Here is an 18739-nt window from a genome sequence, read left to right on the forward strand (position 1 = left end):
AAGAAGACTGTGAAATTGCCACAGCATGCAAGATGTCCACAGAGGGATGGGAGAGACTCAGGTTTGATACCCTAGAGCAGGCATAGGCAAACTCGGCGCTCCGGATGTTTTGGGACTACAACTCCCATCATCCCTAGCTAACAGGACCAGTGGTCAGGGATGGTGGGAGTGTCCCAAAACATCTAGAGGGCCAAGTTTGCCTGTGCCTGTCCTAGAGAGTGTTGATCAGCTTTCCCCAAGTTGGTGCCCAACTCTGCTGTTTTGGACTACAACATCCATCATTTCTGGTCATTAGCTGTACTGGCCTGAGCTGTTAGGAGTCCAGCAGCCTGGCAACAGCTGGAGGGTCACAAGTTAGGCACCTGTGTACTATAGCCAGGGAGCTTTTCCTGACCCAAATACACGGCAGTGCACCTTAAAGGGGAAATAAAAGTGATGCTTGTGGAAGTCATGATGGGCCCCCTTCCTCTTGCCAGTTTCTGTACCAGCCATGCTCAGTACTCTGACCCCAAGAAACTTAGCTTCCAGGAAGGTGCTGCTCCTGACATGGATGTAAGTGGCCGAAAGGCTTCATGTGACCATATATATTGCTGCTATTAAGAGCACAGGTTTTAGTCACCAGGAAATGAGGCACTCACTCCCAAAGCTGCCACCAACTTTATACCATGGCAGGAAAATCTGATGTACGAAGGGTGGTATCAAAAGCATCTGCAGTCTTAAAGGGACAGGCAGGTCACAATAATGCAGCCTTCCCCAGCTTGGTTCACTCCAGATGTGGCTGGGCTCCCATCAGCTCTAGCTGGCTTGGCCAATGGTCAGGGATGTTGGGAGCTGTTGCCCAGAAACATCTAGAGGACAGCAGATTGGAAAAGGCTGCAAGAATGTGGTGGCTTTTTCAGAACACAGGAGACGTTTGGTCCATTTATTATTTTGGAGCAGTAAGTGCCAGGGTGGGGTGAGATGAAATATAAAACGTTTGTCAATGTTATAAGCACAGTATTTTAACACAGTTCAAAAGCAGTTCCTTGAGAGTTTTCAATCATGATGTTTATTCTTTCTTTCTAAATCTCTCTCTGTTTTGAATATTTGTATTTTTTCCCATTCATGAAAACAAAGCAGCAAAACACAGGAGAAGGTCCAGATCTGGATAGATAGATAGATAGATGGATGGATGGATGGATGGATAGATAGATAGATAGATAGATAGATAGATAGATAGATAGATAGATAGATAGATAGATGATAGATAGATCTGAGAAGGAGAATACATTCACCAACTTGGAGGCGGGGGGACAGGACACAGTGTGTGCTCACATAAGTGTGGTCTACAAAATTCAACATGACATAGTAATAACACATTCCAGCTCAGTCAATAAAAGTGCAGCAGTTAAAGCAGGCCAAAATAATAGAAAATCAAAGTACGAAGACAATAAAAACTTATATTTTTAATTGTACTCATATACACGGATTGCAGCCTCAGTTTGATACCCACCTACCTGGGAGTAAGCTCCACTGAATATATAGAATTATGCTGTTATTCATTAAAATAATAATAGGTTACATAACGTGCATGAAACCAATTTATGGAATCAGCAAGCCCTGTCGTTCGATTAAAGCTTCATATACAAATCTGCAAGCTGCCCAGCTGTATCCAGCACATTTTGAAAACAGCCATTTATAATCTAATAAAGAACCTCAATATTTCAAATCAGCATATGTTTGGTTATCAAAGAGTCCACGGAATGATTGCTGGTATGTATATTGCATTCTTGCTCCTCACATTGTAACCCCTTCCTCTTTGCTCTCAAACCTGAAATAAACAAGCAAGCAAAAAGGGGGGGGGCTGATCTGAATTCCGGTGCCCTCTCTCAACTCTCTGCCCCACCTCTCCAGGTGACAATTGCACATATTTCTGGAACACTCCAGTGACTTCTTCTGTGTTTCTTGAAGCCACTGCCGGGGGATTTTCTATGGGGCCTCTTCTCTAGATCTCCAAAATGCAGCTGTCCCATACAGGGATCGAACCTGCAACCTTGGCAATATCAGCAGCGTCCTCTAACCAACTGAGCTATCTGGGCTGAGCTTGCTCACATTGATTTACAATTAGGTGGGCGGGTTCTAGTGCATCTTTCCCCTGACGTGAAGATGCAAAGATAGGCAGAGCTTCATCTGTTGAATTGATGCTAGCCAGGTTGTTGCTATTAAAGGCAATGGAGCTTTACAAGAAAAGGGGCAACTGACACACCTCATTAGAATTGACTAGCTAATTCATTGACTGTAGCTATTACTTGCCAGATCCCAGCAACCCGTGATTTACTTGTCAGAAGATGTGGCGACGATGTGGGCCTTTCCAACGGAGGCATTCCCCTCCCTTTGGTTAAGTCCAGCTTTCTGTACGCCTCTGAAAGATATAGTGCTTTGGAGCATTGCCACAGGCTATTGTAGTCTCTCTCAATTTTAACAGCGAGAAAAGTAAAGCTTTTAAACCTTCAATTAACTGGACTCCTGCATTAACAGAAATGAGCTGCGTTACTACGTGAGCTCCCTCCTGCCAGGAAGACGTGGCGGCAGCCTCCAGAGACACAAGAGGAAAAAGGGAGGTGCGAGAAGGACTCTTGCCTCTGCTGCAGAAACACAAATGTTTCTCAGAAGATCCTCGGGAAACAGGGCTAGGAGCAGCTTCAGAGCATCTGCCCTTTTCCCCAGTTCTGTCCTTGTGGCAACAGCTAAAGTGAATTGCTTCTTTCAAAACGCTCTTCTCATATTTGCACCCAACAATGTCTTACATGCATCTATTAGCTTCCAGGCACACTAATCATCTCCTTAAAGTTAAGGTGTTTTAGTCTGTATCTATAGATATGTGAAATTATCATCCTGCACCCAGGCAATCTGGATGCTGTGATCCTCAGATGAAGGGCAAAAAAATAAATTCTGCATTTCTTCAATACTGGCGATGGGACAGTATACCCTCCACGGTACCCTCAAGCAGCAGGCAAGCACAGGAGATGAGGGTCCTAGGAAGGTGTCTCATCATGTTAAGTCAGACCACTGCTCCATTAAGCTTGGTACTGTCTCCACTGGCTGGCAGCAGCTCCTCAGGATTTCGAACCAGGTGCGATCCTAGCTCTGCTTGGAGATACCAGGGCTTGCATATGTAACCTTCAGCATGCAACATGCTATGGTCCTCCCCCTGCAAGTCACCTTAGCATTGCCATCCAAGGTGGCTGCCTAACTATGGCTAATGGTAGGGCTGGCTCTGCTTACCTGGCTCGGAGTAAAAACCACAGGCGTTCCTCTTGGGAATTGTATCGACTGACATTCCTGCCGGTAGGGGAAAAGTTTTCTTATATGCAACTACTGCGGCCAGAATGATTATAGCAAAAAATTGGAAGGGAGAACAAACTCGCTCAATAAGAGAATGGCAAATAATATTTTGTGAATACGTAGAATCAGCAAGACTTACAGCAGTGGTAAGAGGTCAATCAGATCAAAAACTGATAGAGGAGTGAAGGAATACATGAAAATATATATCAATATATCAATATGCAATGAATGGTATAAATATATATATCAATATATATCAATATGCAATGTATATTGCATAAATATATCAATATGCAATCTATAAATAAATATATCAATATGCAATGAATGATATTTATAGAGTAAAAGACTAAGAAGAAATTGGTATAAGATGAGACAATTAAAAATAATATTGATAACAGTGAAAAGAAGAAAAGAAATAAAGGAAGTCACACATGGGTGGAGGGAAGTCAAGATTTATATTTTTATGTTTAGTTTCTTTTGTAATTTAAGTTGATGCTTCTTTTGGTTAATGTATGTTTAATTGTTTTCTTTTGTAGGAATTAAGGAGTTGTATGTATAATAAGTTCGTTCTGTGTTTTGTTTTGTTTTGTTTTGTGTTTGTGAGTATTGCATCTACCAATGAAATTTTTTTAAAAACAGAAACAAATGCACTGTAGAACTTACAACATGCTACTGAGATGAAAAAAGGAGAAAACATTCAAGATGGCCTCTCCTTACCATCTACTCCCTCTGCCTCACATTTGATATATCTCATGAGACCCATAGAGACCTGAATTTTTGGAATAAAACCTTTGGGAATAATCAAGGCGGGAATCTGAGTACAGTGTCTGAGAGTGGGAGCCCAGATAGCATGCAAGTTTTCCCACTCCTTCCCATGTCTCAAAAGGAAATGGGAAGGCACCTATTTTGGTAATCTGCACATCTACTTAAAAATGCAATGCCTGCAAATTGCCCTCTCTTACTTCAGTGAGGCTTTGGTAGAGAAGGCAAATGAAGAAACATGGGCCAGGATAATGCAGCCACGTGAATTGATACCTAACTGTATACAAGCTGCAGCAATGGCCTTTTGGAATCTTTCTTCCCTGCCTGCCCACCAATGTTCATGGCGATTTCTTGCTAGCATATCCAAATGGCATGCTTTTATAGGCAGGAACAGATTTGAGGGAACAATTGTGGTGCAGTGAAGTACATAATTAATAGGCATTGTAAACCATTCTCTCTCATTCCCCCACCCACCTCCTACTGCCTAATTATGTGTATTTCTTGGAGTGGTGCTAGCAAGCTTGGATGAATTAGAAGGACCAAACACACAGAGATCTTTTCAGGGAAATGCCTTCGTGGTTTCCACTGCAGGGCAGGGAGCAAAAAGGAAAGATCATTCAAGTTTTGCAGCAGGAAAAGCCAATGTGGTGGACTCTAGATAGTTAGACCAAGACTCTCTGTCCTTGGAGATTTTTAAGCAGAGGTTGGATGGCCATCTGTCATGGATGCTGTAGCTGAGATTCCTGCATTGCAGGGGGTTGGAGGAGATGACCCTTGGGGTCCCATCCAGCTCTATGATTCTATGATTCTGTGACTCCTATCAGTTTTGCTTACCAAAGCCAATGTCAGGGATGATGGAAACTGTAGCTCAGCAATGTCTGATGAGCACCATGTTAACTGTCCCTCTTTTACAGAACCACGGCAAAAATAGGCAAGTCTGGGATGGTACAGAGCACTGCTGTAAGCTTGTACAGTAGTACCTTGGGTTAAGAACTTAATTCGTTTTGGAGGTCCGTTCTTAACCTGAAACTGTTAACCTGAAGTACCACTTTAGCTAATGGGGCCTCCCGCTGCCGCCGTGCCGCCGCCGCCGTGTGATTTCTGTTCTCATTCTGAAGCAAAATTCTTAACCCGAGGTACTATTCCTGGGTTAGCGGAGTCTGTAAACTGAAGCATCTGTAACCCGAGGTACCACTGTATACGTTTCTTTTTCACGGTTATCAAAGGAGATGTGGGGGAGCTTTTAATCTCCCTAACCAGCACTAGAACTCACCACTGTTTGGAGCCCTTGCTAGCTGCTCTGGATGTTAACACAACTCATTATTTCTAGTGTTGTGATATTTAACAGATTAATCAATTGGACTTTTAAAAAAGTTACTTTAAAAAGTACACCTAAAGAAATCAGACAGATTTTTTAAAAATAAATAATAATTGCTCCCTCTATTTCTAAAGTTCAGGGGTGAGTGTCGTTGCATATTTCACCACGATAACAGCAAGCTCTGAAAAACCCTGAGGGTTGCAGAAATACAGCCAATCAAATAAAATAATAGGAAAAGGGTGTTGGAAAGTTATGGGGCAACTCAGCTTGCTTGGAAGGGTCTGTGTTCGGGTTAGGACAGATAAAGTGGGACACCTCCAGCTTTCTGAACAGCCTCTTTCTCCTGCTCTAACATTGCTCCCTATTTCTTTGTACAAATCTATTAAAAGCTCCTTTCACAATGCAAACAGCAGAATACAGTGTCCCCTCCTTACATGCTAGCTTTCTGCCTGCAGGGCTATCATGGAGAAGAGAGCAAATTGTTCTTTGCCACTCCAGAAAGCAAGACTAGGTCTAACAGTCTTAAGTTACAGAAGGGTAAATTTCAGGAACGTAGCAATATAGATTAATTGGGACAATGAAATTAACTAAATAGAGGGGTGTCAGGTTCTCCCTTGCTGGAGGCCTCCTCCCTCCTCTTCCTCTGCGCTCAAGTCTCTTCCAGTACCAGTACGGGCAGGAGGCTAGAGTTGTGGCTCAAGTTGCCCTTGAGAGCCAGCCATCTATCCCTGGCCTCTGCTCATCTACTTGAGTGGAGGGGAAGAGTGGGACCAGGGTGGTGAGCGAGGAGGAAAGTCAAATGCAAGAAACCGCCCCCCTCCACAAAGTGAGAGAGGATTTGGTGTCATGAGGATTTGGTGTCAATCCCCAGCCCCCCCCCCCCGACCTGTCCCATATTTTGCCCTACCAAAGGTGACAACCCTATTTTCCTATCAATGCACGAGGCTCCTATCCACTGTAGGGCTGTATGTATAGGGAGTGCTTTTATATTTGTGTGACTGTGGGACTCTCGTGCCTACGACCTGAAGTTGTACAGTCTGGGAACAATTTACCACCTCTGCACAGGGGGGTGGGGAGGGAGAGAACAAGGTGATTAAACTTTTACCATCTCCCACCTACAGCCAAGAAATTGATATGGAGCTATTAAGGGACTACCTAAAATCACAGAGGAAATCAGCAGTCTAGGCTCCAGGCTTTTAACACAGTTTGAAGGTCCAGGCAAAGTCTCTCTCTCTCTCTCTCTCTCTCTCTCTCTCTCTCTCTCTCTCTCTCTCTCTCTCTCTCTCTCTCTCTCTCTCTCACACACACACACACACACACACACACACACTTATTTTTTTTCAGATGGCTGGCTGCAATGTATCTCCCCCCCCCTCCAGCTGACATCTGTACTAATCTTTCTGATTTTGGTGCTGGCGGCCTTGTAATTACTGTCATCAAAAGATGTTTACTTCTGTCTGCCTCGTTTATGTATGTAATGAGAAGAAATAAAAACTGTCATTTTTAAAAGCCTCTTTGAAATGCACACAAGAAATTGGAAGTGTGTGTGTGTGTGTGAACAAATGTACAGAGAAACAAAGCAAAAACAGTTTAGAAAAAGGCATTTTACATCTCCGTGGAAGCACAAAATTTGGGTGGGATGCAGAGTTCTGCATCAGCTTTCAATGTATTAAGTGTGAAAAATGGTTTTCAGGGGGGGGGGATTGCAACCTGTAGTAAAGTATCAGAAGCTGGAGAATTTAACAGGCACAAAGAAAAACTTGCACAAATGGTATTGTACTGCCCTAAACCAAAATCTGATTTGAAGTGAAATCTCCCCAAACAAATCTGCTTTCTTGTATCAGGTGGTGTTTTTTTGGGTGTGTGTGTGTGTGAGACTCCCCCTTCTAAAAACATTTTCCTTTGACTGGAACAAAAAAATCATCCTAAAAGGGCAAAAATCAACAGATTTCTCTTCTGATATTTTAAGTCCAGAGCTCATATTCATTTTTAGAAAGAAAACTCTATTCAGATCCTTCCATCTGCTTCCCTAGACCAACTTCAGTGGGGATTTTTTTCATTTACCTTAAAATGTTACATTGGTTGGGACAAAAAAGCAACCTAAAATGGCAGAACTAATTTAATTTCTTGGGATAGTAGATGTCCTGGGTGCTTTTTGTTTGTAGAAACAAATAGGTAAACAATAGCTGACTGAAACTGGGGTACATTGTGCAGCTGATGATGCTCTAGCATGGATGGACTATGTCACTATGCTATTAGTTTACTTCTGTGTAAAATCCTATTACTTGGAATAGGATTTTGTCCAAGATGGTTTATGAAGATTTCCATTCGTGCTGGAGACAAGGATTATTTGGTGCCTATAACTCTTTGTCCATTCTCATGTTCAGCAGGAGCTAATTATGCACTAGGCATGAATTAGTATAATTTACACTGCTTGCACAATGCAGCCTTGAGTTAGTTACTGTAGCCTGATACAGTTTTCACACACAAACCTATTTGTTGAAGTGCAGAGGACCTTAACATTTCCATAGAATTGTAGAGTTGGAAGGTACCCTGAGGATCATCTAGTCCAACCCCCTGCAATGCAGGAACCTTTCACCCAATCTGGGGCTCAAACCCACAATCCTGAGATTATGAGTCTCATGCTCAACCAGCTGAGCTATTCAGTTGTTCTTGAAAACTGGAGCCTCTTTCATGCACAGCATACAATTTAGGATCACTGCAATTTTATTTAGGTAGTGGCATCAGTGTGCTTAGCACTTTTCAAAGTACAAGAGCACAGGTCCCTGCCCAGAGGAGCCTCCAATCTAAAATTTGGCACAGGGGGAACAAGAGATGAAGGGGCAAACAGGGAAAGAATGCGCAGCTGTTTGGGCTGCATGTGCTTCATCTGAGTTATGGGCAGGGATGAATGAATCTGACAGTTCTGGTTCTCCCAGCTTCTCATTTCCCCAAAATTAAATTAAGTTATTCACATTTCTGAAGCACTGTGCAATTAATAATAATAATAATAAATCCTCATGAAAATTCATCAACTTTTTTAGTGCTAATTACTCATAATGTACAGACATTTTTGTACGCATGTAGTTTTGACAAATAGACAACGCTTTTGGAAAGCAGAAGATATGCTAGCCAAAGGAAAGATCCTGCCCATCTTTCTTAGCACTGACCTGAAAAACACCCTCAGATATGAATGATCTGATAGTCAACCCAGCAGCTGACAGAAATGTAGATTTGCACCCTGCTCCAGGGAGACCTGCTTAACTTCCTTGTTGATGTTTGCTTAAAACATTGATGAGGAGCTGGAGAGGAGTAATACTTTATACTGAATAAACTGCAGGCATCTGGAAACAAACTAGCAAAAAAGAGAGAAACAATTGGAGTGGTTTTAGGAGTGTTTTATATATCCGAAAGCATGGCTGATTTTTTGCAGCTGTAAAAATCCCAGCTGCTTAAGGCTGGAGGGGGGGGGGGAGAGAGAACTAAACAGAAGCTCTTGGGCTAGAAGAGAGTTTATTGCTTCATTTTATTGGTGCAGTAGAAGAGGCCAAGGACAAAGCCAGGCTCCGTTAGGTACAGGTCAGGAGTAGGACCAGGAGCAGCCGTGGTATTTCACAGGTCTCCAAAAAGGAACTCTGGGTATTTAAAGATCATTTGGAAATGGAAGAGGTGAGAACTTCAAAACTGGCCTTGTGCCCATTTGCTGGCTTATTTTAACACTTGATTTCTTCATGGCTCAGAAATGCTACAGTGGTAATTGTGTCGTGGTTCAGGTGTGGGGCAGTGGGTGTAGGGATGTGTAAAGATGCTAGGAGAGGATATATTAGATACTACCCTTCCTTCCTCACGTTTGTGAGTTCAGCAGGGTGCCATCCCTTTGCAGCTTAAAAGGCAAGTTTTAGCCTTGTAGTGTAATTAACCCAAGATGCATAAGGCATAGTTAGTGGATTCTCCTGGTGTTTCCCCTTTCCTCCTCGCAATCTTGTAAAAGGTAAAAATAACATTTACTCACTCAGAATAAAAAAAAAATTCCTTCAGTAGCACCTTAAAGACCAACTAAGTTTATATTTTGGTATGAGCTTTCGTGTGCATGCACACTTCTTCAGATACCAGAGGTTGATGGACTTCCATTTCATGCGGCTCAATGTGGTGCCTTCCATAGTTCTAGTTACAGGTAGGTAGCCGTGTTGGTCTGAGTCGAAGCAAAATAAAAAAATTCCTTCAGTAGCACCTTAAAGACCAACTAAGTTTATATTTTGGTATGAGCTTTCGTGTGCATGCACACTTCTTCAGATACATGCACACGATACATGCACAGATACATACACTTCTTCAGATGCATGCACACGAAAGCTCATACCAAAATATAAACTTAGTTGGTCTTTAAGGTGCTACTGAAGGAATTTTTTTATTTTGCTTCGACTCAGACCAACACGGCTACCTACCTGTCACTCAGAGAATACTTGTTGAAAAGCAACAGATGCCACAGCTTTGTTCAAGCAGGTTTAAAATGGCAATCCAGTTACAAAGGCATACTCAAGTCTAGCTTAAAATGTAGTCTGAGCTTGGAGCTCAGACATGCAGATGTTCTCACATTGCTGGAATGAGGTCAAATGTCAAAGAGGTCGTGCTCAGCCAGGTGATGAGATTATATGTATGGATACAGGACCGAATGGCTGAGAGTTCTCTCTAGCAAACTTAACAGGAAAACTCTTGGAGCTTCAGCTCCTATCATGTGCATATCTAGCAAACTTGCATTGTTTGACTGCATTGTAAATATCTCACAGTGGGTGGGTGGGTAAAGGCCCATTACTATTTCTGCAGCAGGGTCCTTGTCTCCAGTATCTTAGAGCTGCCCAGTCAGCATGAAAGGGAAGCTTTTGAGCCACTGGGAAGTCTTCTCACCTTTTGTGCGGACTGGAGACAGTCAGAGTGAAAGGAGGTTAGTCAGCCACCGAGGACTGGCAATTAGGATCACTCTGCAGAAAGCGTGTGAGAAGAACACTGATGAGTTGTTCTCTGTGCTCCAAAACCAAGCATTTAAGAACACTGAAAACACGAAGTGCTTCAACTTCAAGAGAATGGTGTGCAAGTTTTGTTACGTACAATGGAACTTCACAGATAGCGTAACCGTGCTGTTGGGAGGTTGTCGGTTCCAGAGCAAAAATGGGTCTGGATCAGTGAGTCCGAAGGACCAGAGAAGCTTGCCAACAGGAAAACTCTTGGTAGTTCCATCACCCTCAGGAGTTTGGGGCGGAGGTGATCCAGGAGACTGCATTCCCTGTGGCAGTTCCTACGATGTGGAATTCCCTTCTCATAGAGGTGTGCCTGGCACCAAGATACAGTGGTACCTTGGGTTACAGATGCTTCAGGTTACAGACACTTCAAGTTACAGACTCCGGTAACCCAGAAATAGTACCTCAGGTTAAGAACTTTGCTTGAGGATGAAAACAGAAATCATGCGGCGGCAGTGGGAAGCCCCATTAGCTAAAGTGGTACCTCAGGTTAATAACAGTTTCAGGTTAAGAAGGGACCTCCAGAACGAATTAAGTTCTTAACCTGAGGTACCTCTGTATAGGATCGTCTCCTAGTCCTACTCAGAATAGGCCCGCTGAAATTATTAGGCATGCCTAACCTAGGTCCATCAGTTTCAACGGCTCAAGTCTGAGCAGAAGTTAGATACAACCCATGCTTTTCATTGTATTCTGAAGACACACCTCTGTACCCTGGTCAACTGTAATGGAAACACGTTTTCAAGATTTACCGTATCCCTGCAAAGGCAATTTGTTTTACACTGCTTCTAATATTGAATTTTAAGTCTCTGTAAATCATCCTTATGGGGTCCTTATGGTGAAGGGCAGGTAAGAAACCAAATAAATTAATAAAGTATAACAACAAACAACAAAAACTGAGTGGCTCAATAAGTCTCCTTATTGCCAGTCTCCTCTGTTTTCCACCCACTGCTGAAGCCTCAAGTCTGCCAACAGCAAAATGAAGAGTTGTGGTTGCCTCCCCTCCCTCTATTCTTTATTCTTTTGGACAGTTTTCCCTGTACATCTATTAGCCTTTTAAAAAATTGGGACACTCAAAGCTGGATCTGTTTCTTCAACATGGCATCTACTTATCTAAACAAATAAACAATTTTGAAAATGTATAAAAAGAAAAGAGAAAAATCAACTCAGAGCAGCTTGCTCCTCCCCCTATCAAGCACCAGCTGAGTAACTGAGTAACTATCATTAATATGTAAGGAAAGTCATTTGTCATTCTGGGGAACTGTAGACAGGCCCTCATCATTTTTTAAAAATACTATCAATTTCTTTATAAAGTGGAAAGCATGTGGTTTCATCGGCAGCAAAAGTGGCCCAGAAAACTCACTAGCCACCATGAATGACAGCTACTGTATCTTGAAATTATCTGCTTCTAGGGCAATGTAACATGTTACCGGACCTTCCCAGTGTCCCCTTATACTAATGACAAAATCCAATGAAGCAATCATTTTTCAGCACCTCAACATGAGAAGATAGAGATATCTGTACCCTGCATAACACAAAATAATGCTGGGAACATGGGAAAACAGAGAAATATAGCTCCCCACCTGTGCTCTTTAACTGCACTACAAATTACCAGTTTTGAAACTGATATAGCTGGGTCAGAGAATGTTACAAAGAATAGCTTTTGCATAGCTTTGAGAATACAAGTTGCCCTTTAAAAGGTACTGAGCATAAACTGTTTAGAATCCCAAGTATTATTCCAGCTGTCCAAATGTAATTTTCCCCTGCGGGTCTCGCTTCTCAGTTCACTGCCTTTTGAGTCTGTCATCTTTCACTTCCTCTATCTCCCAACTTTCCTGCCCATCTAGCTTCCTAACACGTGTATGGTTTTCAGAACCAAGCTATCTTCCCTGTTCCCCCCTACCCCTCTGCTCTTTAGTCCTTGTCCAAACTTCTCAAGTGTTTGCATAGCTGCCAAGTTATCCCTTTTTTAAAGGGATTTTCCCTTATGCTGAATAGGCTTCCTCGCGAGAAAAGGGAAAAATTGGCAGCTATGTGTTTGCTTTTTCTTATGGAAGCTGCACCAACAAAAGTGTATCTGCAGTGCACAGACTCTTTGCTAGCCAATGCCCCACTGTCTGAGCACCAGCCAAGTTGTGTCTTAATAGAGAGAAAAATACAAATCCATTTGAAGTATTTGACACTAGATAATCCATGGACTCCCCAACACCACATCCAGGGAGCATCCAGGGAGGGGCCCTGAATGAACGGCCATAGGCCCTGTGACGAGATAACCTCCAAATTAACAAGTTAAGCTTTTCTTCAAAGCAATCCTGTCTTAGTTTAGGAAGCCCGGCTTCAGGAAAACCCAGATAGCAGCACCTGCATGTTTATCTTACATAAAATGTTGTTACAACTGTGTAGCCAGGGTAGAGGCCTCCACTGCCGGGAGAGGGCCCCCATCCCACCCCCAAAGCTGTGGAAGAGGTGCCGCTTGCAAGAGGCACAGCAGGGCACACTGTAGCCCCAAACCCTGCCAAGAACTAACCTGAGGAAGTCCATAGAAGAACCTGGCCTGGCAAGAAAAAAAAGTGACCCTGGCCAAAGTGAATCAGCTCTTTACTGACCCTTCCCCACCCCCAGCTTGTAGCTAGGTAAGCCCACCTACCCTCAGTGCTTGTAAGAAAAAAAATGTTATTTTTTAAAATCTACAATACTGTCTTATTTATTTTATAGTACAGTACATTGATTATTGCCTTCATTTTATGGCTCTATGGTCTTGTTAGACAGTAAAATCCGTGTTCAATTGCTGTTTTAGGGGGTGTTTTTCATCGTCTAGAACGGATCAATTCACTTTTCCATTACTTTCTATGGAAAAGTGTGCCTCTAGTTATGTACGTTTCTAGTTATGACAGGACCTCTGGAATGGATTATGGTTGTAAGCAGAGTTTCCACTGTACACTGAATCTCATGGAACTGGCAGAAGAGTCCTGTGTTTTCAGGGGGGGGGGGTGTTCTGTGCCTGAGAAGCAAAAGACAAGTCAGAAATGTTGCATTCTTTTGTGACTGTTGCGTGCTCTCTATAAGCTGAGAATAGATCTGATAGCCTCAGATGTCAGAAAGGGGTGTTCTTTATCATGGAATTGCCAAATCAGTGCAGACAGACAAGATCACTGGTCCACCAGGCTATTTGTCTACTCCAGGAGTGTGAACTTGAATCTGCTGGATTCAACAAAATACCATAGTCAAATGTTTGGGTTCCTTTAAGCTTATTTACTGGCATTTGAATGCTTTAATTTTCTATTTCCCAGATTCCAAAACAAACAAACAAACCCAACAAAACCTCTTTTTTTAAAATGAGCAATATTTTGTTCCAGAAACATACCACCTTATCAGCTAATTAATAAGAGCTATTTTACAAACATACAATACATCTGGATAATTAGAACAATAAATTCTTTTTTTCTTAAACATTCAAACATGATCAGTTAAAAATACAAGGTATTAAGAGGATTTCTTTTTTTCTTTTTCTTTTTCTGCATTTTGCTTTTCAAATTCCAGATTGTTCCTGTGTTCCATAAAAGTAAAACCGGTTAAAAGGAGTACATGATTGTATAGTGAACAAATAAAATACATTTTTAGTAGGAAGGAAGTTTCAAAACAACTTTTTTGTGTTTTTTTAATTCTTAAAGAGCAGTGTAGTGTTCTGGCTGCAGTATCCCTTTTGGAGACCATTGGCTTATCAGCTGGCATCTGGGGACGGAGGGAAGAGGAGGACTGAAGGATCTCTTTGAAATGGGGACAGCAAGGGGTCAAATCCATCGATCAGATGCAAGATGCACCAATATTCCAGATGACAACAACGCAAGGAACAAACACCAACAACTTCCTCTACCTCAAAAAGAGCTTTCTATCAAGTTGGAACATTTATGCTTCGACAACCATGGAAGAGTTCGAGAAGCCAGGGCCACAGCTGTTCTCAAGCTTTGGTTGTCAAGAATCAAGGGTCCCTATTGCCCAGGAATTACCTCCCCACCCCCACCCCCACTCCAGGAATTGGTCACACAAGTAATGTATGCCCGATGTCCGCAAGTGCCACCTAGCAACCCCATTCCTTGCATGTTTAAATGGTAGGTCAACAGCAGGTGGCAGCGTCAAACCAGACAACTGGGCCTAGGACTGCTGTGCTAAAAATTATGCACAGAAAACTCAGTACTGTTTCCTCCTCCCTTACTACAGCATTTACACAGTGAGGTTTGATCTACACACCAAGCAGAATGAGGGGAGGATGAGGAAGCAGAGCCCTGGGATGGCAGCATGATCTGTATTGCTGCAGGCAAAGTGCCAAATTGGACCGGGGACCATATTTTACAATATCCCACCCACCTACAGTGCAAAGAAAGAATGGTCTGCGAGTTTTAAAAAATAAACTCAACAAGGTACAGGCATAGGTAGTGCCTCGGAGAAAACATTAAAAATATCCACACACACACACACAGAGAGAGAGAGAGAGAGAGAGAAACTGTCTACCAGGCCCTCAGACGTGGCTGTTAAGAGTTGATTTATCACAAGAATTGGAGTTAATGTTACTAAAAGCAGATAAAAGCAAAAGCGCTGTAAACAGAGACAACTGTTTTGGCCCTTCTGTTTTTACTGGAAAATGTGTACCTGAATGTTTAAAGAAATCCCAACTTTCATCTAAAGCTTTGCGCTGCTTGTGCCCAGAAGGAAAAAAATTAACCCAAAGAAATTAACAAACAGTCCAGTCTACCACTCTTGGCATTCTACCAACTCATTCTGCTTCATGTGTAGACCAGGTCCAAATGATATAAAAACAGGCTGTGCAGGAAGTTGACATCTGGATCGAGGCCTTGCCTTTTGAACCCCCCACCCCCTGCAATAATCTTGTTCTATAAATCCAGGTTAAACACTAATAAGTATAGTGGAGCCAACATAATGTTATCTTGTCCATGAAATATTCCATTACTTCTTTTTTCAGCCTGTGGTTTTGTTTTGTTTTTCATTTTGCAAGGGGGGAGGAAAGGAGAGAGGAAAGGCTGTTCCATACTATTGTCCTGTCTAAAGAAGGGAATGTTCACAGCCAGACATGAAGGACAGGAAAGGATTCTTTGGTTGGAATTTTTCATGGCTATTCTAGTACATTTAAAAAAGGGGGGGGACCACACACACCCAAAACCAATGGGAATCCCCGCAAAGTGCATTTTAGTGTTGACCCTCTTCACAAAAATGGATCTGTGCCTGGGGTCTGTTGTACAGTAGACACGCTAGGGAGTTAAGACATCCCCAGTGATTTTAGGATACTGTGTTGGGAGCAATGGACAATCCCCATTTCTCACCACCTTCTCTTTCTTATAAGCTGAATAATGCCCTTAACAGGAGATTGCATAATATGGCATAAGAACAAGCCTGAAAAACACACAAAAACCAAACACCACCAAAAGGACAGGAGCACAGTACTGTTTCACTTCCCAGGGTGGAGGGAAAGAGATGGCCACATCCTCTAAGGATGGCCAAGAACCCTTCAGGCTTTGCCACGAAACCTGCATTCACCTTGCATGCTCTCCTTTCTCAGGTTGATTCTCAGGAGATTTTGGCAACCTGACCCAGAGGCATATTGTAAAGATGCTGAAGCAATATCTTGCCAGACACCTCTGCAGGTCAAATCTATAGTGGAAGTGCTACAGCAGACAATGATCTTGGGACTCCTGCCACAGAATGCAGCGAAGAGACTAGCAACAACAATCTGGGGTGGAAATCTCCACTGCTCAAAAGCTACTCATGCTAGGGAGAGGTCCATGTTGTGAGCGTGATTTCTTGATCGTCCTAGACATGGGCTGTGGAAAGGGAACGTAAAAGTGCTGCTGGCATGATGTTACATAGCTAAAAGGTAAAAAAAACAGGGGCTATTTAAAATCTGAAAAGGTCCATGTTTATCTTCCTTACTCAGGCACACCTAGTTTTCCTAATGCCAAGAGGTGGCAAAATAGAAGTTTTACATGGAAAACAAAGTGAAATTATATAATCAAGCAGTTATGAAATGGGAACAAGCAGATCCACGAGGAACTCAGAACGGCACTGATAAAAGGAAGCTTGTGCAGATATGGAAGGAGACCCTTTGGTTTTGGGGCAATTTATGCCACTGAAGAGGGATGGCGATTCATACAACTTGCTTCTGGAAAATCTTATCTCCCCATCTTGACAGACATCAGTTCATGGTTTCAAATTGTTGGAGGTTGGAGGGAAGGGGAGGTTTTTAAAATTTGTCCTTGCACAGCCTGCCCATTTTTAGTACTACTATTCCTCCTGCTAAGGGAAGAAGAGGTTTGTGTTTCGCATGACTGGGAAACAACCAGCGTTTTGATTCTCTGCCATTATAGCTACAGGGAAAATGTGTCTCTGTGTTAATGGAGCAGACCGTATGACCTTCACGCTGGAAGGAGGGGGAGAAAACAAAAGAAAAAGAAAAATTCTCCACACTTCGCAGCACATTCAACATGAGGAACACAAGTTACGGGGATTTCTAGAGTTCGGCACATTTAGATCTGAGTTGTGTCCCCTCCCCCCCCCAAAAAAGGCCAGGATTTGGGAACCTGGTGACCTGGTGCAGTGAAAGGAAGAAGCTGCATCCTGAACGGTCTGTCTCATGGAGGTAGCACCCAGTCTTGTACCACTTCCGGTAACCAGTCTGGAATGTCCAGTGTTTTTACGTATGTGCTGTGAGCCTTCAATTTCCATTCTGAGACAGGGTTCAGTTTCAAAACACAAGGATGTCAGAATTCCTATTAGGAAAAATACTGCAGAGCTGCTCCCATGGAGGCTTCTGAGCTAACCAGTGTGATTTCAGAGCACTTTGGCACAAACAGTGCAAAACAAACAAAACAAAAACCCACCACCCCAAACCAATCCCGTTCTCCCTGCACATGCAATGGCCAACAAAGCACACCTCTGGGTGTCGAACATACCTGGGATTTTACGCAGAAGTACCTGTGGCTAACTCCAGTGGTAGAAGATGCTCAAACCAGGAGTGACTTAGCAGGCACATTCTTTGCCCCACCTCACTGCTTTCAAAGCCAAGGTAAAAACCCCAAGCCTTTCGTCTCCTTGTCAAAGCACCATGTGCCACTGCAAGGAGAGCCCAAAGGCTGCCAACCTTTCAAGTGCCTGGTTGTGTACAGCATGGCATACCGTCACTGCACAGGGGGTGGGGACCATTGCAGGCGAAGCTCTTTTGAGCAGTGGACTGGTTGCTGGCAGAATCCAATCCAGTGAAAAGTCAAAACACACTCTCACACACAAGCAGCCCTGAATGTGGGTCCAGGAGCATAGGGATGTTGGGGCCTAATAAAATACAAATTAAAGTGTGCTTTCAGTACATGGAATGAAGTCAAATAAATACATTGATTTTTTTTTGTATATGTCTAAATACATTTTTTATATATCCTACACCCAAAGCTTTATACATTTGGTTTCTTCTTTTTGTTCCTCTCTTTCCTCTTGTTTGGAATCAAAAAGAATTACTGGTAGCAAAGGAGGAGAAAAAAAAATCACCACCTCTCCCTGACAAGCTAGTGCAGAGGCCTAAAAGGAAACCATCCTCCACCCCAACCCCCCCAGTTCCCACTCTGCTGCACTTGGATGGTCCACGGAAAGAGCCCTCATGCTGCAAGAGTCCAGGCAGAAGCCGACAGGTGCCAATGCAAGGTTGATGTTTCCATCCAACCTCCAAGAAGCTTGACTAACTTTTATCTAAAGAGAAAGAAAGAAGTAGAACACAATATTATAAAGTGGCAGCTGAGCACTACAGATCTTATGCACAGGTGTTTCTACCGCAGGTGCGCAATCCAAAGCAACTCCATGTCTCAGCTTGTAACCTTATCCTAGGGAGACTGCTCTGGTGCTTTACAGAGATGCATCTTTGCACTAAACAGTTATATGTGAGCCGAAGACAAAACACAAACAATTATTTCCATTTGTCTGCTCCCTGAAGCTGCAAAAAGAACATGAGGTATTGAGATGGAAGCTACATCCACTGTATTAACTAACGCTAATACAGTACAGGAGAGAGGTAAAAGTACCTATAGAATTGTATGCTTCTTAAGAGATCTCATATCTACAAATAGGAGGCTACAAAAATGTCTTAAGAAAGAACAAATTACACTGGGCAGGGCAGGTCAGCTTGCAAATTATGACCATTGGAACATGGAAAAATAACTCTGAAACAAGCTTTCAGCTAATCTTCTGTTGGCCCCTTAGAATTATCACATTATCAGTGGACTGAGTGCTGAGCAGCAAGGAAGGGAGGACCTCCTATACCATACAA

General features: G+C 42.8%; 1 protein-coding gene across 4 annotated transcripts in view; it reads right to left on the bottom strand.

The window, feature by feature from the left end:
* Positions 1-13853: 13853 nt before the first annotated feature.
* The window catches only part of ARHGEF12 (Rho guanine nucleotide exchange factor 12), a 92589-nt gene continuing 87703 nt past the window's right edge, over positions 13854-18739 (bottom strand). For all 4 annotated transcript variants that reach the window (XM_060283106.1, XM_035140229.2, XM_035140228.2 and 1 more), the window contains one exon: positions 13854-18165. In XM_060283106.1, the coding sequence (XP_060139089.1) occupies positions 18155-18165 (11 nt within the window). In that variant the 3' untranslated portion in view covers positions 13854-18154. The remainder of the gene's footprint in view (positions 18166-18739) is intronic.

The sequence above is a fragment of the Zootoca vivipara genome, chromosome 15 (assembly GCF_963506605.1).
Source record: "Zootoca vivipara chromosome 15, rZooViv1.1, whole genome shotgun sequence".
NCBI lineage: Eukaryota > Metazoa > Chordata > Lepidosauria > Squamata > Lacertidae > Zootoca > Zootoca vivipara.